This window comes from Melanotaenia boesemani, chromosome 20 (assembly GCF_017639745.1).
Source record: "Melanotaenia boesemani isolate fMelBoe1 chromosome 20, fMelBoe1.pri, whole genome shotgun sequence".
NCBI lineage: Eukaryota > Metazoa > Chordata > Actinopteri > Atheriniformes > Melanotaeniidae > Melanotaenia > Melanotaenia boesemani.
The window spans coordinates 20351078-20374814 of record NC_055701.1 but is presented as its reverse complement, the minus strand read 5'-3'; the positions used below and the strand labels follow the sequence as shown (position 1 = coordinate 20374814).

The 23737-nt window shown below is 39.0% G+C and overlaps 1 protein-coding gene and 1 long non-coding RNA gene across 3 annotated transcripts in view; one reads left to right on the top strand and one right to left on the bottom strand.

Annotated features, from left to right (window-relative positions):
* Positions 1–23737, bottom strand: part of slc25a21 (solute carrier family 25 member 21) — a 90225-nt gene that overhangs the window by 27448 nt on the left and 39040 nt on the right. For both annotated transcript variants that reach the window (XM_041971576.1, XM_041971577.1), the window contains one exon: positions 8352–8400. In XM_041971576.1, the coding sequence (XP_041827510.1) occupies positions 8352–8400 (49 nt within the window). The remainder of the gene's footprint in view (positions 1–8351; positions 8401–23737) is intronic.
* Positions 8152–9203, top strand: LOC121630990. The gene is made up of 3 exons (XR_006008649.1): positions 8152–8248; positions 8338–8422; positions 8623–9203. It is a non-coding gene; the product is annotated as an uncharacterized LOC121630990 (long non-coding RNA).

Genomic DNA, 23737 nt, shown 5'->3' with positions numbered 1-23737 from the left:
TTGCACCCCTCGCCGCCGGAGGTTGCTGCTTGGTCAAAACAAAGGATTCCATATCACTTCTGATGTAAAGTGGGAAACAAACTAATCCAGTAGTTTAAAAAACAACTTTTGGTCACAAATGTGTTTAAATACCTTTAAAATGACTAAAAACTTAAATTTACAACTTGTACAATACAAAATTCTCCACTATACAGGACAAAGGATGTTCAAGATGGGTTCAGGTGCTTCAGGTAAGTGAGGACCTTTCAACATGGCTTAAGTGTAATATCACTGCACACCCCATGTGCCTACTTGGTGACCTGGGTGATATCAGCATAGAAATTAACTCAGCACACATGGTTTTCACTGCCTTATGCATAGCAAAGAAAACTATTTTCCCCATTTGGAAAAGCAAAGATTATCTGTGCATTAACCAGTTTAGGAATCTCTTTTCAGATTACATCAGTAATGAGAGAGTGTGTGCCTCAAAACATCAGTTGGATGATGTAAATTCCCTCTGGTGCCCTGTGATTAGCTCCATTACTTAGTGGGGGTGGCAGGATCACGCACCTCCAATAGGTCGGGGTTCTATGAATTGTGTGCTCCTGGTGATCTCCTGGGAAGTGGGACTGGGCTATCTGTCGTGGGGGTGGCTGTGTACCTGTTTGGGTGGGGACTCTTGGGGTTCGAAGAGGGTGGGGGCTGTTGGTGGTGCCTGGATTGGGTGGCGGAGCATGGGCCCCCACAGAGAGGGCGTGTAGGCAGCCTGGTGTCTGCTTTGGGGCCCATGGAGTCTCCCAAGGTGGGGGTTTTGGTAGGGACGGTGTAGCTTGGGGGCATTGGATGAGTGTGGGTGTAGGGAGTGTGACTCTGGAGTGGTTGGGTAGGGTTGTTGGGCGGGAAGGTGGACGGGTGGGGTTGTTGGGTGGGTAGGTGGAAGGATGGGTTACGTTTTGGGCAGATGGGTGGATGGAGGGGGTGGTGGTGGTTGTGGGGGTGGAGAGTTGCCTGAGTAGGCTGGCTGCAGCCTTCTTCTGCAGCCTTCTGTCCGGGCGTGTGTCCATTTCTGCGGTGGGCTGTCTCAGTTCTGTTCTCTGTGGTGGTTGCTGGTTGCTCGGGGCTTGAGACCCTCTTAGTCTGCCTCTGATCCTTGGAGGGGGTGCAGTTGCATTTGCAGGATCACTCAACACAACTCACCCCTAATTTTTAGTACACACATCTCCATACACACCCACACCTTTGCACAGACACACACACACACCCACACACACACACACACACACACACACACACACACACACACACACACACACACACACACACACACACACATATTTGTTGCGCTTCATGGTTTTACAGTTTTCTTCTCACAGGTGCCCCTGTTGATTGTTGTGTTTTCTTAAAAGCCTTTAGGATGTTTACTGTTTCTTTAAATGTGTAACAGCTTTCTGTTTTTCATTTCTCAGTTTAGGTTTGATTGCAGTTGTTGTGATTTGTTTTCTACTTTTTGTTTTGCTATCCCTTTTTCTATTTTCTTCCCATTTCTTCTCTAGCCACCTTTTTCCTTCTGGTGTTTCTCCGGTCCAGCGGTTATAAGCAGAATTGGCAAAAGCACATTTTGATAGAATAAGAAAGAATAACATTTAAGATTCATCAGCCCAATATGGCAGCCAGACTATCATTCTGCAGTCATGCTGGACAGGACTGACTGACTGACTGACTGACTGACTGACGGACGGAGGGACGGATGGATGGATGGATGGATGAATGAATGAATGAAGGTGAGTTTTGAGATGGGCCAGCAGGGGGGCAGCACTGTGGTTGTAGCACAGTCAGGGTATAGTGAAATCAAATGTTCCTAGTCTGTAATTAATCTACAGGAATGTACTGGAATGTGAAACCCTTCGATGATAATGATTACAGGTGCTCCATAATCACACTGACATGCACATCTGCTGTTTATGTATACTTTTATCCACAACTAAAATGACTCTCTCCTTAATTTTCCATTTGCGATTGTTGGTTATGTATCCAACATCTGTGAGTTACTCCACCAACATCTGTCACAGCATTAAAAGTAATGGGTAAGAGTTTTTAAAGTTAATTTTATATGGAATTTGTCCTTAGTAGATAACTAACAAAGAATAATGAAAATAATAGGAAATGCAATTACACAGTATCCATGATAAGCCTCTTTCAGACATGCACATTCTGTTAAAGTGGTGGGAATTGAACATGTCTTTGCTCTCAGTTTTAGTAGTAAATCAAAGCAGCAGTTTGTCATCTTCTGTGACTTTTTTGTACCATATTATTTTAAAACTGTTTTTAGGCTTACTGATAATCTTTTGGGAGAATAACAAATAAATGTTTATACATTACTTACTATAGGTAGCAAACTTCTTTAAATGTGAAGATGCATATGCTGGAAATTTTTCATCCATTCAATTAAAAAGGCGTTTTAATTAAACGGATTGAACAGAAAACAAAAACACTATAAAATACTCAATTATACCTTCCTGTTAAAGGAAAACAGGATCAAATAAGACTCAGCTCAGCTTTTCTAGCTGGGTTTTCAAAACGTCAAACGGAGGTAGCATGATACTGTAGCAGTGTATCAGCTACTTAACCAAGTAAATGTTGTGCATAATAAATTGTGAGAACAAAACTAAAAATGAGTAAAAACAACTCATTCACTACCATCCCCCCAATCTGCTCACATTGTCTATTACTGATTATAAAAGCCTCCAGAAAGACACTAAAATGTTTGTTCTTCAAGTCCAATATAGCCATGCCCTGTACAATATGGCAGCAATACCAAAGGATATTTGTATTAGGACCAAGAAGCTATCACTTTTGATAAAACAGCAGAATTTTGTGCCCTGGGATAACTGCTATGGTTCTGGTTATGGCAAGAGTCACTAACAAAAGAATAAGAATTACTTAAAAGAGTATAACTGGATTACATTCAATCCTGCCCTGTTAAAAACACGGCTACTACCTGCCTTTTGAAGTGGACTCTGAATTTCTTATGCACTGAAGCAACACACTGACTGAGCTCAGTTTATCCAGCTTGTGTGTTACATGTGTTTGTCTTAACACTGTGAGTAGAGTCATGCCCTGAAGTCTCACATTGCCAGAGGGGATTAGGAGCCAGTTTGACTACCACTGACCTGCCTGCTCCTTTACAAGGAAAGATCAGCTATCAGGCTATTCCTGCTTTGTGCCCTGCTGTTTGAGGGTTGTGTTAGGGATTCCTCCTTAAGTGCACATGGGTTCACCAAACAGTTGGGGGCAAACAAAGGAGGAGGTGGGAGGGGGTGAAGCCTTTCGCCCGTCCTTAGTGCTGTCACACGTTCCTCAAAAAAAGGGCTGTACGTCATCAGTCAAGGACCTAATCAAAGACCACTTTCAGCCCCCTGAGAGTCTCACACTTTTATGCATGCTGTGACCAAATAGATATAGTGTTGCCAGAGACTCTGCTGTGAGCAAGGGCCAGTACCAGGTTTTTCCAATCAGCCTTGAAACAGGCTACTGGCAGGCTTAGTTTAGTCATACAACACAATTTACAGAATTGCACAATTCAATGCAGATTTCTATCAAATTCATGTAAAACTTGGGTTTAAAGCAAAACAATATATAATCACTCAACAAACTACAAGTTTAGAAGAAAACAAGGCAGGTTAAACAATGGATTCTGCAAAATATTTATGAGGCAGTTATGTAATTACTATGTTATGTTAACAAAAGTAGAGGCTGAATCAACAATAGGTTAACTGAGATGATTGCTGAAAAACAGAAACCACAGACAAATAGTAAAACAGAAGTTGCAGTTTAAGGGGGGTGGTGATTGGAGTGAGTCTAAAAAAAGGAATTAAAATGTGAAAGTCCACGGAAACTGCAAGATGTTCACTGGGACACAGGAGGCTGCATAAGGAGATGTAGACATGAGAAAGGTGTGGCTTCCTTCTCTGGGAGGAAGCAAAAGAGTTGATGTTTGCACATGCATGTTTAAAATAGGTGGAGCTCCATGTAACTGGATCTCAACATAAAGGGAAATGAAAGCTCACTGCAGCTCTCTAATGAGAAGGGGAACCTGATCAGAGTCAGATGGGGTGCCCCGAGCACACAACCCCCTGCAGAAAGTGCCGCCCGACACCCTTTGTTACCTCCAAGTGAGCTGAGACCAGCCCATGAACCATGTAACTAGGTGGTTTCCAGGTTAATGAAAAGCTGTAACTCCGGTCCAACTGTCTTCTTCTGCTAAAATGATGTCTGTCCTCCCTCCCAACATCATACTAACCCCCCACCCCCCAGCCCCAATCTTCACCCAACATTCCCACTCCTACCTATGAAGGGGGTGTCAGGGTCAGGGGTAATTAACTGTTTACTTTGTGTGAAGTATGCTACATTTAAATTTCTGGTTGCTAATTAGAGTGACTTGCAAATAAAGAAATGTTTCCATCACCGGTTCCAGTTTTATATCTGGCCTGTACTGTAACATGTCTAAAATAACTGTTTTTTGTTTTCTGAACAGAAAATTGTTGAAAAAACGAAAAGGGATTTTCTGTAAATCTGTCAACATGAAAGAGACTAATACCAATCTCAAGTCTCAAATGAGGCAAAGATTATCTACTAGATTAGGTCTTGCACTGCTATATAAAATGCGCTCATGTCTTGTTCGTAAATCAGAAATATATCTTTAACTCTCAACAATGAAAGTGGCTGTAATTCAAACTGATTGAAGGTGGGCCCTGCAAGAGTCTCTCAGATGTAAGATAGATGTACTTGTTAGCAAAAGTGAATAACAGGGGTCATGGCTTGACTGGTCAGTGAGCACACCACAGAGAGCCAAAGTGCAACAACAAAGGCAAAAAGACTTTCAATTTTATGTCCATATCTAAAGCTTTGTTCATTGTGGTTAAGCCAAATATTTGCTACCGATAGACCAAAGTGTTTCCCTGTCACTGATTTGAATAGATGCCCTGAGCTAATAATTTTGTCATCGTGGATGTGTTTTCTTTCGTTGCATTAGAAATAATTATAATTTAGTGTTATCAATCAAGCTGAAAGCTATAAAACTCTGGAACACAGCTATCCAATAATTTACAAAAGCTGTTGCCTTGGCAACTGCTTTTGCATAGAAAACATAGCATCTGTTTAAGGGGACTGCTGCCAGATAATTCTGGCATTTTTAATTTTATATATACCACCAGTCAAAAGTTTGGACACACTTGACCATTACATTTCTCTTTACATAGTAACAGTTTAAACATTTCTTGCAAATCTCATCTTTATATTAATGTGATAAAATCAAATATTCATGAGAATAAATGGCGTGTGAGACAGAGATCCTGATGGACTATGTTGAGAAACGTAAAAATGTTTAATTGGTTGCGACGGCGTGGGCATTACTGTGTCAGAAAGGCAGAATAGTGGCGGCAGGTGGCAGATGATGTCATCACAGTGTCAGAAGGGAAGACATGCCAGGGGCATCGGATGTTGCAGCTGGATATCTCAGTCAGTAGGGCATCCATTTGCCATGTGGGAGATCAAAGTTAAAAAGTCTCCACAGGGTGATGACCTGCGGACATGTTCTTGTCCCTGGGGTGCCTAGCCTTGGTGTTGGGTTGGCGTGGCCGGCGGTGGTTTTGCCTGGGGCGGTCGGGCCCCGTCAGATTCCTGGGCGGGGCTCTGTTGCGGGGAATGGGTGGCCCTTGGGCCTGTGGGGCGCCTGCCCTCCGTGCGGCCCGTGCCGCGGTGCCCGGCACCCGCTGGGCCTGCTCACCGTCGCCCTGTGCTGCCCGGTGCCCCTGTCCCATCATGCCAGGGGGCTCCGGTCTGGGGGCCCCTCTGCTCTGGTCTAAGTGAGCCGCTGCTCTGTCTGCTTTGTCTGTCCTGGGCTTGGTGCTCTGTGGACCTGCTGGGCCTTTGGGGCCTCAGGCTCCCCCTGTCCCCTGCTGATGCTTCAGGGTGCGGCGTGATCACGGCCCCCTTGCAAGCACACATTTCTTCCTTGTTGCATGGCCACACACGCACGTTCACACGTGTATGCTTACAAACGTGCATGCTTACAAACATGCTCGTCTCTCCATCCGCTTCTGACTAGATGTTGCTGATGTTTGTGTGTTGGTACGTTTCTCTGCAGGTACGTTTGATGACTACAGTACTTTTTCATATCATCATTATCCTATTTTTCTTTATGTATCATGTAGTACTGTGGTAGTTTATATTGTTTTTTGTGGTGTGTTTTAGGCATCCTAGACAACTGTTATTTACACATTTTAATTCTGTCCTTTTCTCCCTTTTTTTCTCTGTCAGGTTCGGCACTGACATATAAAGACTAAAGAAAATAAGATTACAATAAAAATAATAAAAATATTAAGGGCAGCCATGTATATAACATGTCTACCTTGGGAGAGCAAATCTGTCAAGCAAAATATGGCACACAGACCACCGTTCTGTATGTTAGGATGCTGGACAGGACAGGGTAAAAAAAAAACAAAAAAACAAAAACAAAAAAAAAAACTGAATAAATGACCAAAGCTTACTTTTTGCACTTTCTTTTACTGACTCTCTGACTATATATACATATATATATATATATATATATTATTTATTCTTTAATATCAGCATTTCATTTGGAAGACAAATAGTGATATTTGACATCTTTACTTGCATCTACCAAATTCAACTGTTTTCCCATTGAAGGCAGATGCTGAGAACATCCTGTGATCGATAAAAATCAATCACTTTCATTTGCTTTCTAAAAGCTACAGATTTGCTCACATTTACCTTTCCTAAAAAATTAAATAAATAAATAAAAAAAAGGAAAAGGGGTAAAAAAAAAAAAAAAAAAAAAAAAACCCTTTGATTCTGAGTTGGTGGAAAAAAGTAAATTCACTCCAGTTGCTGCTCACTTTGGACCGGTGGACATTAAAGCAGGAGCCAGTTCCTAATAAGAGCCATGCCTGAGAGAGAAACACACACAGAGAGCAAGAGAGAGAAACCCAGCAGAGGTGTGTCTGTGTCTCGGCTCCAAGGTTCCTGCTAATAGATTTCAGCTCCCTCAGTTTCCCAATTAGCCAGTATGTATGCTTGGTTTATGAATTCATCTGTGGATATTAAGTGTGTGAACGTGCATACCCACTATGCATGAATATTTACACATGATTTATGTTTCAGTGTGTACTTTTGTTTAAAGTACCAACCGCCTGTTGCTTAGGTTCTTCACATTTTCTATTTATTCTAATTAGCAACTTCAGACAAACCATTCTGCTTCTTGTAAGAAGATAAAAAACTTTCAAGTCCTCTCAAAGCCAAGACCAAAAGGAATCAATTTACAAAGACCCATTTCCAGCAACAAAATGCCTATCAGCATAAACATATGGAGACATAAACAGAAAACAAACAGATAAACCTGTCTAGTTTTAGAGCAGCTTTTACCACTTCTTAAGGAAGAGCATTACAAAGAAAATAGTGAGTGCACTTTTAACCCTGACCCTGTGTGAGGACGGACAGGCAGAGCTCAAGACTTACCTGTAATAAACCCTATAGGTTCCACACGTGACCATAAATCACACTGCGTGCCTTCAAAGTATCAAATATCGACTAATACAGCACCGTTCACCCTTGGCTTTTATCCCTGTGTTCCCCTCTCGGTGTTCTGGTGGTGGCACTGCCTTTAAAGTGCAACCATCTCACTTTTTTAAAAGGCACGCCGAGCAATTTATTTACCAAGAAACTGCCGCCGTAAATGACAGAAAAAGAGAACAATTTACTGACAAGTAGTGAATGGGGCAGGGGGGCTCAGAACGAAGCCAGAGGTCTTGGCTGGCCCTGTGAAAGACTATAAAGCTTTAGTAGTAGCCCACGACCTGTTTATGACTGGCTGAGACACTGCGGTGCGAGGCTCCTGATCACTCTTCAGCTCAACACTGCTGCCATTCTTGCATAACATGCAAACTAGAGATGGTCACGGAAAACAAGCCATTAAACACAAAGAATGTATTTATTAGCTTCTGATTTATTCTGAAAAGGTCCCATTTTTGTCACCAACCATCCAGAAAAGAAGAAAAAGGCTTTATCCTTTTTTTTTTTAAATAAAGTCATAAAAGGTAGAACAGTTCATTGAAAGTATGAACCATTATGTTAACATTTAATTTGGCACTGTTGCAGGGGATAAGTAGCAGATCTGGCTGGGCCTGCTGAGCTGGGGAATGACAACCTGTATACGGAAACTTCTCATCACACACTGAGAGGAAACAATAAGGTAAGTGTTGACTCTGATGGCTTTCCTATACCTTTAGTATATATTGAAGAAAAGATGCGGTAATGTATGATTTTTTAATGTTTTGGCAGGATGTGTGGCTTACCTTGTCTTCACAACATCGAGGGGATGCATCAAGCAGATCTCAACCAGACCTAACAAGTAAAAGCAGACATGGTGAGTCACTTTAAAAACCTCAGGACATTGGTAATGTGAACCTGCATATATTACTTAATAATTTATTAAAGCTTGTCATGTCAACTTGGACTGTTTGCCTCAAAATAATTTAATAAGATATTTGTCTCACAAAAACCTGGGTTAAAGTCAGTGAATGTGTCACATAAAGTGTTCTCTTTCATTTAAAAAACTGTTTTCAGATGAGAAGAGCAGTGCCACTACACTTCCTGATGCTACTCAATGGTTTTGGAATGTGGCCTGCAAAAACACCAGCATGCATTTCACAGAATTTCAGAACTGTGATTATCAATTTTACTATTTAAAGTCAAATAGTTGAGCAGCTCTTCGAGTTTCATGTTATGTGCTATCTTTGCCAGAATGTGGGTCTGAACAAATGATCCAGTAAAACTTTTTTCCAAAATATTTCTGAGTGACATTAACTCTCAACATTTTGAAGCCACCAACCATGTCATGTATGCAAACCCAGAACATCTGCGAATGTGTCAGCAGCTGGAGAACCAATGCAGTCAGAGGATCATTTAGAAACTTTGAGGTTTCACATACATGCTAACTGTGTGCATCTGTGTTGAAAAGCCACTGCTCTGGCATGGAGGCCTTTTGACTGAATGTTTTTCTTTTCAACTCTCTTTTCTTTCTTTGATTCTCACTGCATCCCCTCACTGGTGCTCTGATGGCTTCCCTTGCAGATTCCACAGTGTGTGTACACAGCTGCTGTGCAATATGGGGTCTTTTCTAATTTGCTCAATTAAACATATTGTCTATAAAAGTGTGTGTCTTCTGGGATTTTTCCAGGGAAGTAATTATCAAACGAAACACCACAGAAAAAAAAGACTTTCTCTATAGCTGCATCTTAATGTATGAATGGGAAAACCAAGAACTACTGAACCAGGATACCAGTGGCCAAAAGTCAAATTAAATTCCATCTGTCACGGCTCACTTGACCTGCCTTTGGTTGTTAATGATACTGTACAGAAAAGATAAATGAAAGGCAGCTTCAGAACAATCATTTTCTGGCCTAGCTATTAATAGCCATGCAGTGAAGAAGAGGCACGGCAGATCTTTCAGTGGGTAATCAGATTACATGATGAAACCAAACCTGTCTGCCTACTCAATCAGCCTGTGCAAACACAGAAAACACTGGGAGGTGACTGAACATGCTTGTGGGGATCTAGTAAAGAGTAGAGTCTTGGACAAAAATACAGCCTTCACATCAGAGACACTGAATAGGAAGGCAAAGCAAAGAAAATAATTCTTAAAATAACCTAAATTACTTTGCAAACTTAAGTCTGATATCAGTAAAGCAGCCACAAAACACTCACACTGCACTGTTCTGAGGAGAATTAATCAGGAATAATTTAGCAAACCACAACTATTTAATTACTTTAAAAATGTCGTAATAATTCAAGTCTGTTAAAAAAAAAATCACAACCACCCATTTCAATTTATTCACAGTGTGATGGTAAATTTAATTAATAATACTACAGTATTTAGCAATGCTAACCTGTCCCTGGTCCTTAGGTGCAACACAAATAGGGCCTTCAGTTATTCCCTGGGCTAAAATAAAGGTCACAACACATTGATTCTTCATTAAACAAATTTCAGCTTGGGCATCTAATGCCAAAAGTCAGTGTCTGTTATCCCATTACTGTTTCAAATTTTGATGATTTTACCGTTTTACATTATTAACTCTAGTTAAAGAATACTGGTTGTTCCTGACACAACAATGACATTAAGGCAATTGTATACTTGCTGCTTGGTCTATGGCTTTTTGTCAAATTCAAGATGAAAGAACAGAGCCAGAGAAAGCTGCCGGTGATCCACTCTCATCAAAGGACATCACTCTCTGGCCAGTCAGTTCCAGTAGTCCGTAAACGTCACATTTTCAGCTCGACTAGGCTTGCTTGGTAACCCAACTGAGTAGGTGCTAAAAAGTACCTGTTACCAGGTGCCATAACCTAATGGAAAACCATAGAAACCAAGTGGAGTTGAGCAGAGTTATTTTGAATTTAACACAGCGTCCGCACCCATCTTAATTACTCCCTAAATTAATTCACTCTTTTTGGGTCTCATTGTAAAACTCAGGTTCCAGCTTTAATTTTTCCTTGATTCACTTGCCATAGAAATGTAACTCACTTACTTAATTATGATGTCCCATCTTGTTGAAAATCTTGTTTGTGTTGTTATTACTCTGAAATTTAAGTCGCTTTGGATAAAAGCGTCTGCTAAATGACTGTAGAATAGAACAGAAGAGAACTCAGTAAGAAATGTAAAATCAGTTAACAGTCTGGGTCTGTAAATGTGGGTCTTTTACTCTGAGGTGGTTTCTATTTTAGTATAAGTATTGTATAGACCAGCATCTCTAAATAGGGTGAAAGTAAATGTGAGGTTCGTATTAAGTAGCAGTGTTTCTGCAAATGCACACACTGAGTATTGAAATGCATAAATGTTTTTTTAGCATCTGTCTGAAAGACTTGCAAAAAAACTTGTTAAAACAGCTGATGGCAGATAAGATGACAAGGTATGAGGGAAAACTACTAGGGGAAGTTTAAAACTATAATCCTAAACTGACCTTTGTATAACATCTGGCACAGCAGTTTTTTTCTGTTCTTAAATTGTGAAGCTCTGTTAAGAAAAAGTAAAAACAGAACAATGCTGAGAAATTTCCAGTCACTTTATAAAAATAAAAACAACTGAAGAAGATGCAACGAATTAACTGCTGACAGACCCAGGTGTTGCTGCAATAAATTCAGATTTATTGAGGCTATTTTTAAAGATGTTTGTACATAATAACATTTTTAACAAGAAAAAAAATGAGAATCTTGTTTAACTTCAGTATTAATTAAATGTTTACTGTTGTTTGATTTATATTGACTCTAATGTGGACACATGGTCGACTGCAACCCTGAGCTTCTCCCTCTACTGTGCCCCGGTGCATCCCACTTTTCTACTCCAGCTGTCAGCACATGCTACTGTTTGATCATAGAGCACAGCAGTGGCGAACCCACACACTCTTGAGAGCACTTCACACCCCTCCATAGCCTTCCTCTGATAGTTACAGAGCATGCAGAGGGCTCTGAGAGGGGATGATGCAACTGAGTTGAACCATTTTCCTTCCTTTTCTATTGCCACAGTCTGGCTCCAGCTTCTCCTGCAGCTGTGAGGAGAAGCATATTACAGTGACATGTCATCTGGTTGACATTTATGGCTTTGCTACGCATCACTGGGTAACATACTAAGAGATTCCATTATCTTTTGTTTCTTAACACAATGGCACTGACAGGGCTTGTCACCCACAGCCTTGCAGACATTGATGCGCAGATGCAGACAAGTGCTAATGGGCAAAGGCTGTCTGGAGCATAGCCAGGGAGCACACCTTTCTATTGTATGTACATATATACACTGAAACAAATGTAAAGATACAACAACATATAGATTTGGATTGCATGAAAAGATCATAAAGCTGAAATTTTGAATTCAGGAGTGAAAACTGCTGAATCTTTATATATTTAGGCTGGGAATGATACGCAGGTCGCTGGGACAGACTAAAACAGAAGCCTCACTGGTAGCACTAGTAGCACTGTTGCTGAATTAGCAAGACATTCCAGGTAGCCTGATAACTTGTCCACAAAAAGAAGATCATACATCATGCAGATGAGATTATTATCTGGGTTGGTTTTGGCTCAGGAATGCACGCAGTTGGCTCCCACGCAAAAGTGAGAAAGAAAAACAATAGAGAACCAGGGAGAGATTGCTCAATGGGTGCAGGTGTCATCCATCATGCTGAGACACAAACTGAATGACTGTAATTCCCAGCAGCCACAGGGAGAAGGTCACTGCTACAGGAAGCAGGACTCACCCGGGAAAACGGACAAAAATATGAGAGACATACTGCCTAGTCATTTCACACGCTTACTTGACCCAGTAAAAGCTAGTTTCTGAGGATGCTTACACACATCTCTCCTAATTATGTTAATAATAGTTGCTGATTACTCTCAGAAAATAATGATAAAAATAGTCACAAGATGAAATTACAGGCTGTTGAAAATGACAAATTAGACTTAATAATTATCCTGGTTTCACATCATCATAAAAACTTTAATAACTTCACGTTCAGTTTGCTCAACGTAGTAATATGTTTCAGATTTAACATTACATTGCTAATTGTTTTACAATCTGGCAGATTTTTTTGGTTCATTGAAAACTAAAGCTGAAAATTGTAGCTTGTCCTGTGGTTTCAAGGCGTGAGATGAGACACAGGAGCATTGTGATGACAGAGCTTCACCTCACAGGTTCGATGTGATTTTGACAAGCGCTCGGGACTGAACCTGCAGGTAATATCTCATGCCTCCACGTCCTCTATTAATACTTTTCAAAACATGTCAGATCTGGAATGCCAAACAAGCCCTGTGAGGTGATGTACCTCCACAATTTGTCAACTGCAGTCAACTCAACAAAGATATCTATCAGCAGCAATGCAGGTCGTTCTGATAGAAAAAAAACTGACTAATTTCACATTCTTTTAAAACTCATGCAGACTAAGAGCGAAGAATGTCACAGCGATCAGGGGACTGATAAAAACGTGCATAGGTGGAGCTTGTATGGTTGTACTCTATTAGAAACGACACTCTAAAAGACAGATTCTGCTCAAAATGTGCTTATAAAAATAAAACAACAATCCACCATACATGGAGCTGTTGCAGCTTTGTTGTTTTCGAGTCAAACAGGAAGTGATAATTCAATTTTTTTCTTTCCTTCTTTTGTTTGTTTTAATTGACAATGATCAGCAATGACAAACAACCACCAACAGTAAAATCCAAACAAAGGATAAGTAAAAAACCTGCTAATAACCAAGGACTGAAGAAAAACATATATTCCAACAAATAAAAAGTAGGAAAACAGGAAATAGAGAAATAAGAAAAAGCTTACTTGTACTACCTCAGCAAACGAGTGTGTGTAAGTGGGGAGGGGATGCCTCTGTAAGAGTAGGTGAGTGTGAATAAGTATGTTAATGTCTGTAATATATGTCCATTCTAAGTCCTGAGAGAGGGAGGATCTATAAGAAACTGCAAACTTTTAAAAATATATAACATACAACTATAATCAGGGAGCAAAGGACAATAAAAAACTGAAAAAAAGAGACCAACAATAGATTGTGGTGGCAGTGCATTATAGGAAGCAACGATTCTTTCGACCAATCTACCAATATTAGTGTTTTAAGCTCCACCCTTTTGGGTCAGATCGGTAAGATTGGGAGTCAAATGGAAAGGTTCTAAAAAATACCGACCTGTACTGTACCAAACTGCACCTGTTGGTGGAAACAGGGATAAAGAGATTTTCACGAATACAGTTTCTAAGCCTCCTCCACTCTAAATTGAAAAAGTTCAAAATAATACGAGACAAATATCTAGCAGAGCCCCAGTATATCCTGTTTATGTTCGGCAATCATTGGTGCATTAGTTAAAGTCAACAGAGTGACAAAAGATCCTTTACTTCATCTGACATTTTTTGCCCTTTTGAATGATGGCTTCAAAAATCAGGCAGCACTTTAGTTTCTTTGGCAAAAAAGGCAAACAAAAGGATTTGACAATCAAAACACAGACTGAAAACCAGATCTTCCTTTAACTGTAAATGATAAGTTGTTGAGTAAAGACTTAACTTGAAAGTTGTGGCAGCTTGTCTCCCATTGGCTTTACCCAAAAAAGCCTGGGGTGGGGTATTTCCCTATCTGTTAAACTTGAAATGAACTCTGTGATGTTGATGGATGTGCAAAGTTATGAATGCCAAGAACCAGAGGCTGACATCAAGTGACCACCAAACACAGTGGCAGAGTGGGGTGAAGTGCACTGCAAGAACAGTTGAAAACAGGCTCCTACAGGCAGAACTGGAGTCATGCAAAACTCACCTTAAATGGTGATAAGCAAAGACCTTAGCCTGAAGTTTGAAAAAGACCACAGGAACTGGACAGTATAGGACTGGAGTAAGGTCATCTTCTCTGAGTGCAATGTCAGCTTTGCCCAACACCTAGTTGTTTTATGGTTAGATGGAGACCTGTAGAGGCCTCAAAGTCACAATGTCTCGCACTGACTGTTAAATATAGATGAGGATCAGTGATGATCAGGGGGTGCTTCAGCAAGGCTTGAATCAGGCAGACGTGTGTTTGTAAAGGATGCTAAGACAGTGCTTCCCAATTCAGAGGATTACAGCAGGACAATCCTCCATGCCACAAAGCCAGTGGAATCAAGGTTTGGATGGAGGATCACCACACCAAGAGCCTGTCACAGCTAGCTCAAATTCCATATCTTAATCCTGCTGAAAACCTCTTAAATGACATCTAAAGGAAAATGGATGGTCACAAACCATCAAGTAAAGATGAGCAGTTAGATTTTTTGCAGAAAGACTGGTAGAAAGTTACCCAATAGCAATGTCTTTGTGTATATGTGCCGCTGGCTGGCTCACCCTAGCTTGCCTGAGCATCCAGGCTAATGATAGTTGTCAAACGTCATCATGTTAGTATTAAAGCTTCCATACTTCATTGCTGTCACTTTTTCATGACACGTGGTGAAATCTTTTTTCAAAACATGACCATCCAATGCAAATATTCAAGCAGGACGGAAGTGGGTAACATGAGGAGAAAAACAGGGTATAAACTAGATGCAAAACCTGCTGTAACTGATATTTGAAAGGAAGTGTCATCTCAACCTAATTTCTTTCATGAGGTTCATTTTCAAACAAATTGTCTCCAACTCCTGCACGACACCTGTCACTACCTAAATATACTTCATAATCCCTAAACAAATAGTAAGATATGTGAAATGTAGCTCTACAAATATGAATGGAACATGTTGTTATAAACACTCCAGGTGTTTTGAGTTTCTATGTTCACAATAACACTTTGTTTTCCCTAAGTTTTGCCTGTGGTTACAAATCATAAGCAAGGAGTGTCCAGTTCTGCAGGTTAGAGTAGTGGTTCCCAAACTGGGGGGTAGGCCCCAGAGTTATGACAGGAGGGGTACAGCAAAGCCAAGGTTTGTTGTATGTCTCAAAATATAAGTATCTGACAGTATGAAGTAAGGGTGGGCGGTATAAACAATATACGGTAGAAACGATATGAATGTGGCCAACAGTACAGATTTTGACTATCCCGGCCTACTGCCGTAGCGCATCTTGATGATGTCATCTAGCTGCACCTACTTTGGTCAAAAGCATGGCAGCAGCTGCAAGCATGTAGTGGGTGGAGGAGGAGTTACCTAGCCACAAATACTTTAGCCAAACTTAAAAGTCCAAAAGGCATTCAGCAACAGTGGCAACATGCCACCAATCTGCACTGAAGCCCGAGACTGTGAACGAACTCATGTTTCTGGCAAACAACCTCTGGTCCACAAACACTGATGCTGAGTGTTTGCATCTCCACTAGATACTGCAAGTTTGAAATTTGTTGTTCTATATTTAAAGGAAAAGAAACCTGTAGAACTTGAAGGGCTTTTATTTCAATTATGTGCAACTTTATTTTTTGTGCAACATAAAATGTATAAAAAAGTAATCAGGACAGCAAGAAGAAAAGTTTTTACAACAAGTTTTTACATTTTGCACTTCAGTTAAAACAATTTAGAATTTAGTGTTTTCCAAACATTCTACTTGTATTGATTTTATTTAAAATATCTTCGTCTTTATTCATATTCTTTAAGAATTTTTGTGTTACATTGTTTGGAAAAAGATCCGTTACACACCTTTGCTTAAAAGGTTTTGTATTTTTTTAAAATATCCTTTGCACAATAAATGCTGTAAAAAAGATGGTATTTTAAACTTTTTTTAAGTTTGTTCTATTTCAGTGTACTTGGTATTGTGCATTTATATGCACAAGAAAAGAATGTATTGCAATATATATCGTTACCACACATGCTTTAGATTATACCACAATATAGATTTGAGACCATCGCCCAACCCTAGTATGAAGACAAACAAGTTATAACGCAACTTAGGGACTTCTCATCCTTTAGAAATAAACTACTCAACTGTCATATGAAGCAGAGTTGTTTTATTAAAGCAGCATCCATCTCATTGAAAGCCCAACTCACCTGAAGTAGATTGCAGTTTCCTGGTTTAAAATGCCTCACACTATATCAGAGGAGTGCATTCCTTTTCATATCGATAAATCACCTGTGCAAGATGATGGCTTCTGTTTTGTTTTAATATTGTTTGATGTTATTGTCTGATATTAGTTTTATTTTGTGCTCTGTAAGGCGACCTTGAGTGACTTGAAAGGCGGCAGCAAATAAAATGTATTATTATTATTATTTGTAATTATAAGCACGAACATGGCTCAGGTCAAGTAATTCAGGTGTGCTTTTTGGATCAGATCAAAAATTGATTTTTTATCGGGTCTACTCTAGTAAAAACAGGTCTACGTTCATGAGTAATCCCTACGAGTAGTACCTATATTCATTTTCTATGGCTCAGGATAAGAAGTGTAAATTGTGAAAGAGTAATTAAAGAACATCATGTATAGAAAGTACTTTGTGTCAATAGGTAACTTTACATCTGAGCAGACAAAAATTACATGTGGAGTTCCTCAAGGTTCCATCCAGGGGTCTCTTCTGTTTAACATCTACATGCTCCCACTGGCACAGGTCATGAGGAAAAACAAAATTAGTTACCATAGCTACGCAGATGACACACAGATATATATTACAATGTCACCAGGAGACCGAGGCCCCGTACAGGCTCTTGGTAAATGCATTGAGGAGATTAATGACTGGATGTGTCTGAACTTTCTTCAGTTAAACAAAAACAAAACTGAGGTGATTGTATTTGGAGCCAACGAGAAACGATTAAAGGTCAACACAGAGCTTAAGTCTATACACCTAAAAACCACCAGAAATCTGGGTGTACTGATGGATTCAGACCTTAACTTTGAAAAACATATTAAGGGAATTACAAAGTCCACCTACTATCACCTTAAGAATATATCAAGGGTAAAAGATCTGATGTCTCAGCAAGACCTGGAAAAACTAGTCCGTGCTTTCATCTTTAATCGGCTTGATTATTGTAACATTATTTTTACAGGTCTATCTAAAAAATCAATTAGACACCTGCAGCTTATTCAGAACTCTGCTGCTCGAGTCCTCACTAAGACCAAGAAAGTGGACCACATCAGTCCAGCTCTGAGGTCTTTACACTGGCTGCCTGTTCGTCAGAGAATAGATTTTAAAGTTCTGCTGCTGGTCTATAAAGCTCTGAATGGTTTAGGACCAAAATACATCAGTGACCTCTTGACCCATTATGAACCTGCCAGAGCCCTCAGGTCATCTGGATCCAGTTTCTTATCAGTTCCCAGAGTCATAACCAGACATGGAGAAGCTGCATTCAGCTTCTATGCTCCACATGTCTGAAACAAACTGCCAGAAAGCCTCAAATCAGCTGAAACACTCAGTTTATTTAAATCAATGTTAAAGACCCACCTGTTCTCTGCTGCATTTCAATAGTTTTTATTTAGAAGTCAAAATCTACATCTGGTTCTTTTAAGCTGGAATCATGTTTTAATATTGTCTTTAACTTTATTTCTTGCATTTTATCTATTTTATTTTAGCACATTCCTTCTGCTTTTATTTCATTAATTGCATTTCTTTTAATCTTTATTTATTAATTTTTCTATCATTTTTTTTAATGCACTTGTCTGCACGCTGCTGTAATGATTTATGTAAAGCACTTTCAATTGTCTTGTACATGAAATGTGCTATACAAATAAATTTGCCTTTGCCTTTTGCCTATTTAAATAACAATAAAACATTTTGGACTTTCAGCTTTCATACCACCTTACTCTCCATCCCTGGATATTCCTGGATATCTATATCAATAACAATTATTGTTTCAGAAAATAAAGGCATGTAAATCTAAACCTGTGGTGCGTCACAGTCTTCTGACTATTTTTTTAATTTTTCTCTGCTTTTGGGGTGAAGCAGATGTGGTCACTGCTGGTCTTAGTCTATTAAAACTAATGCAGGTTGACAATTGATATGTTCTAATAATGTTTTGTTCTGCATTTCAAATAAATGAACATGAATGGAGAATCTCTTTGCACTTGCAACTTTTACACAATATCTGCGCCTCCTCCTTCAGCTACCACCGCCATGTCAAGCACAAGATTTAAGCATGGCTTTACAGAGGTAAATAATGACACAATTAGTAGTGAACTGCAAGTGCAAAGCTTAGTAAACCATTCTGCAAAATGTATTGAAATAATCCCCTCTGCAGATGGTTGTGTTGTTAAAGGGATCCTATAAATACATATACAAAAGGGCCAAGCACAAAGATCACTGTATCCATGCCTCTTAGGTATTAACTTATGGTGAAGGGGCAAAATTACAGACATTGTTAGCAATACTGACAATAATTGGCACCAAAACAGAGTTTGCATTAAAAAATCTGGGCATGATTGTTGGTCTTGGAACAAAAAAAATTTTTTTTTTCTTCAATCTCTCATATATTTAAATGGTTCTCCTTTTCCATTACTAATATACAGACCAATTTGAACATAAAAGGAAAAGAAACAGTGGGGTGGAGATGTTTTATTTTTAGAAACCACGTTGTTAACCAGCATAATCAATTCCTATAGCATAAAGCAATGTGAGCTGGTTTTGCTGAGTTTTGTATAAAAAGCTAAAAAAAAGGGCCAGATCTGAATGATATCAGGTAAAAAACAAAACATCATGACATGCTGGGTCACTTATTTTAACCTGAATTAACTGGAGTTTATAAGAGTTATACAATGAGGTCACGGTGAGTCCAGTTACCAAAAGGTAATTTCAGACAAGTTGTTGTGCTACCCACCTGCTTTTGCTTTTGCTGCATTAAATCTAATCCCATAGAGCTACATATAAAAATAGTGTCCCATACTATTAAAGTCATTTTTAAAAACTTTATCCATATTAATTTAATTTCTCTTCAGCAAACTCCAATCAATGCAATTTAATAAGTTCAACTTGTCTCGTTCATTCATGTATTTTGCTGTAATTCCAGTCATTTTTTTCACATTACAAAATACTGTATACTACAAAAACGTAAAAAATGTAATCATGTTAATTATTTTCCAATTTTGTACACCAAAACAACAATTAAAAAAAAATCCAAAATTCAAAATAAGGAAAATATGTTAACAACAATAACATATTTTCCTTATTTGGATTTTTTTAGGAAAGGTTTTATATTGCTATAAATTTTTGTAAGAAAGCGAGCAATAGATTTAGTATACAATTTAGTAACAATTTCTTGGCCAATCAAAGAAGTTTGTTTGATCAAGAAATTAATAGTTAATGGTACATTTAAAAAAGAAAGAAAAATAAGATAGCGACCCTACTTTGTTATAGCCCTGAAGATTATAAAATAAAACGTCACCCAGCTTTCATAAAAAATATATTGGACTGTATTGGAGCTGTAAATTGTATATATTTCCTGACAATAATATTATAAAGTGAACAGGCTATGAAGTTAAACGTGTTTGTTGTACAGTGCACGACACTGAAGAACAAGTAAATACAAGTATAAGCCTTTACCTCTAATAAAAGCAAGCCTGGTATTAATATTTCACCCGGAAACAGTAGCAGATTGTTTTACTCTGTCTTCCTAAAGCGTCTTTGGATACTTTCCCTAAAACTACCATGTTCCATCACCCCTCCTACAGTTTTGTCCAACATTCAAACCACAAATTGCATAATTCTTGGTTGTTGGCACCAAATGCTCCGATTACTCTAATTGCATGCAATTGAGCAGAGATTATGAACAGCCAAATTATAAATTATCAAAATGTTGATGAAAAATTACACAAATGTTTGTTTGTTTGTTTTGTCTTTTTATATTTAACGATTTATACCTTAAAACTCAGTCTGTTAAGCTAACCATTATTTCCATTACAGCTCACACCCAGACAACCAGACAGAGAAACAGTGATGCTCTCCCTCTGTATTATATCTTTGTTTATTTTCAGTAAGTTTCAGCTTGCGAAACAGATATAAAAATATCTCAATGTGTCATAACTTTGTAACAAATTTGAATGGTCATTATTTTTCTGAATAACATATCAGTCATTATTGTGTAATCCAGTATGTGTATACATGCAGCTAAGCCTGTAACCATTAAAGCTTTTATGAGTCACCTTGTGTTCATCAATCATAATATTCAAGTCTGCACATATTAAATAATTCCACCATTGATTAAATTATATCCATCACATAGAGGAAAACAAAAAGCTGACACCAAATGTTTTTACGTTTCACCAATTTTTCTTGTCTGTTTTATTAATTATATCAAAATCACAAAAGCTGTCTGGAGTTTTTTTTATATGAGTGCAGATGAAGAAACATATTGAGACGTGGATGGACAAAAAACCAGACACATTTTTATAGTCTTTTTTTGAGAACCGCTGCACATTTAACTGAAAAACTCTATGGTTTTGTAAACATGGGGTTTACAAAAGTGAGAAAAGATCCTTTAACTTAGAGATTTTGTGTGATTAAACTTAATTAAGTTTTGTCTGTACTGATCCACATCAGTTCATAAGTCATCTTGACACAGAATACCTTAAAATCTAAGAAATCCAATTTTCCTTCCTATTTTTATACATTAAACATACATTTTAATGTAAGTTTATATAGGAAAATTATTTAGGCAAGAAAAGAAGCTTGAAATTACAATTTAAGGTGTAAAGTGGCTAAAAGATTTCTGTGGCTGTAAATATAACATTAGTAGCAAAAAAACCATCATGACATTTTTTAAGAAGCAATAAAACTACTGTCTAAAACATCAATGTTTAAAAAAGAAAAGAAAAAGAAAAACCTCTGATGCTTTCTTGAAATTGCGCAGAACCAAACAAATGGACCATTATAGTGAGTCTTTCTATGCTGCAGAGTGATGTGAAGCAGAATGGTAAATGAATAGTAAGAGGACTTCCCACCATAGACACCAACATCATTAATTTCACCACCACGTCACCATAACATCATCACTGCAGGAAGAACACCTAACCTGGCTATACTCTTTAGTCTTAAGCATTTTACCTTGCGTAAACAAAGACTATACCTCTTCCCATCCCCAGCCCCTAGAGGGGAGAGCTGTGTCATTACTGTCACCTAGTGGACAGAGGGGAGACAGAGATTGATGAATATTCAGAGGTGAGACAGGAAGAGTGATGGAAAGCACATGTGGGAACTGCAAAAAAGATGGCTCCTTGCCTGAAAGGGAAGAAAAGCAGCTGTAGATGTATATTCCATTTGATATAAGTTGTAGAATTGCAAATCATCCATCAGTAGTGTGTAACTTGCCTATCAGAAAACTGGTTGCAACCTCTCACAGCTTTCACTTTTACAGCTGTCATGTTATTTTTATAAAGCAACACAACTGATTGCTCGGCCAAAACAAGCATAACTTTCTCCGGAAGCTTACCTGAGTCCATAAAAGCTGATAATAGAGCCAATAATTGGGAGGGAACAGCAATAATAGAGTTTTAGTGAGGCAGTAAATTCTTTAATTAGTTGTTAACACCCTGTGTCTATAGGATAGGTAGAAGTCCCCCCATTACAAGCTGCTGTCTAGACCAGGGTAGACGGACACTTAGGCAGAAGGCAAATGATTCATCTTTTAAAAAAAGAAAAGACCATCACTCATCCTGCTAACAGGCTGTTGGACACCTGTATGCTATCATAGCAAGCTGTTGGGAGACGTTTGAAGCTAAACGAGCTGCCATGAGCAAGCTAACTTACAATGTTGCAGCATGGGATCTAGCTAGAGGTTGGAAATACATTCAGAGTAGAAATCTTCTGTGGACCCAGGCCTCATGCCACCTGGAAGAAAGCCCCTTTTTGGCTGACATTTTATAATGCATCATGGTTAAGACATTCCCCAAACATACATTCTTTGTGGGTACAGAAAAAGGCTGCAAGGTAGATAAATGCAAATGATGCAGGGACTAAAAAAACCAACGGACATTCCTGCAGGGTGATATGATCTTTCGGTCCACAAACTATTCACGGTAGGAATGACATAGTAGTGAAGATAGTGAATAAGCTCAGAGGGTGGTCCATCATTTCTGTACTGGGTTTGGCTGGCAGGCGTAAAGCAGGTAAGAAGAAGAGCTGCAAGCGTGCTGTGGTAGCAGCAGCTAGACCTGTAGCAGTAGCAAAATGTGAGTACCTGCACGGTTCCTTCTTGTCTGAAGCCAAGGGAGTTAAAGGCAGGAAGCCATTACCAAAGTGTAAATGCACTCAGCCATCACTGCTTAAACACAGTCACAATATGTTCAAGCACTTGAAAAAAAGTGGGAGGAACTGGAAGGAGGTTGGTCTTGTTTAAACAAAAAAGGGCTCTCTTATCCCCTTTAAATATACAACTCTACAACTTACACAACACAACAGTTTCACACATATTGTTAGCAAGCTTGCAGAGTCTTTCCAAACATTGCATAATGCAGCTCCAGATGCACGCCGGTGGTTTGATCGTGATGTGAGACTGCGATTATGTTACATACGACGGTGGTTGGAGGCAATAATGATGCAATCAGTAGCCTAGCTTTGTGTTATGTCTATGATTTATCCACATTACTCCAATTGGGGTAATTAATTTTTTTTACAGGGGAGGAGGCAGCTTATTCGTTCACGGTGTGACAGGGCATATCTGACTGCTTTTGTTTTGGCAGATGGTCCTGTGCCACGTCGCTTACTGGGGGAACCATGCTCAGGCTTAATCACAATACAGGCCTTCCCTCAGCCTTTCAGTGCTTTCTAAGTCATATACAAACAGACTATAGATGAAGAGATAGGACAAAAGATGGAGAAAGGCTTAGAGGGGCAGCGACTCCACTTTGTGGGCAGGAAGTGCATGAAAAAAGGTCAAATATGGGAAGTCCGGCATAAACCAGAGCAAACATTGTTGTATTTCTGCAATTTTGAACACTTAAAGTCATGACTGTAGAAATGATTGCATGTCACTCAAGTTGGAAACAAGACTCCACGTTCTCTAGATGTTGCCATTAGAGAGACAGTCCTTGGAGCTGCTCCATTGGCACTAAATGACAGAGCTACTTTCTGAAGTGACTCATTGTCCGAGGTGATGCTAAGAAAGGTCAAACAAACATTCTTTGAGAGTACGAGTCTTGCATTCATTGTCAATGAAGCAGATCCGTGTTTTGTCTCATGATGGCATCAGGTTATAACCTGGTTCAGTTTCTGGTTTTACAAACTTTCAGTAAAAGATAACAAAACTGAAAGTCTGATATGGGCTGCATTTTAAATAACTTTGAAAGGTATA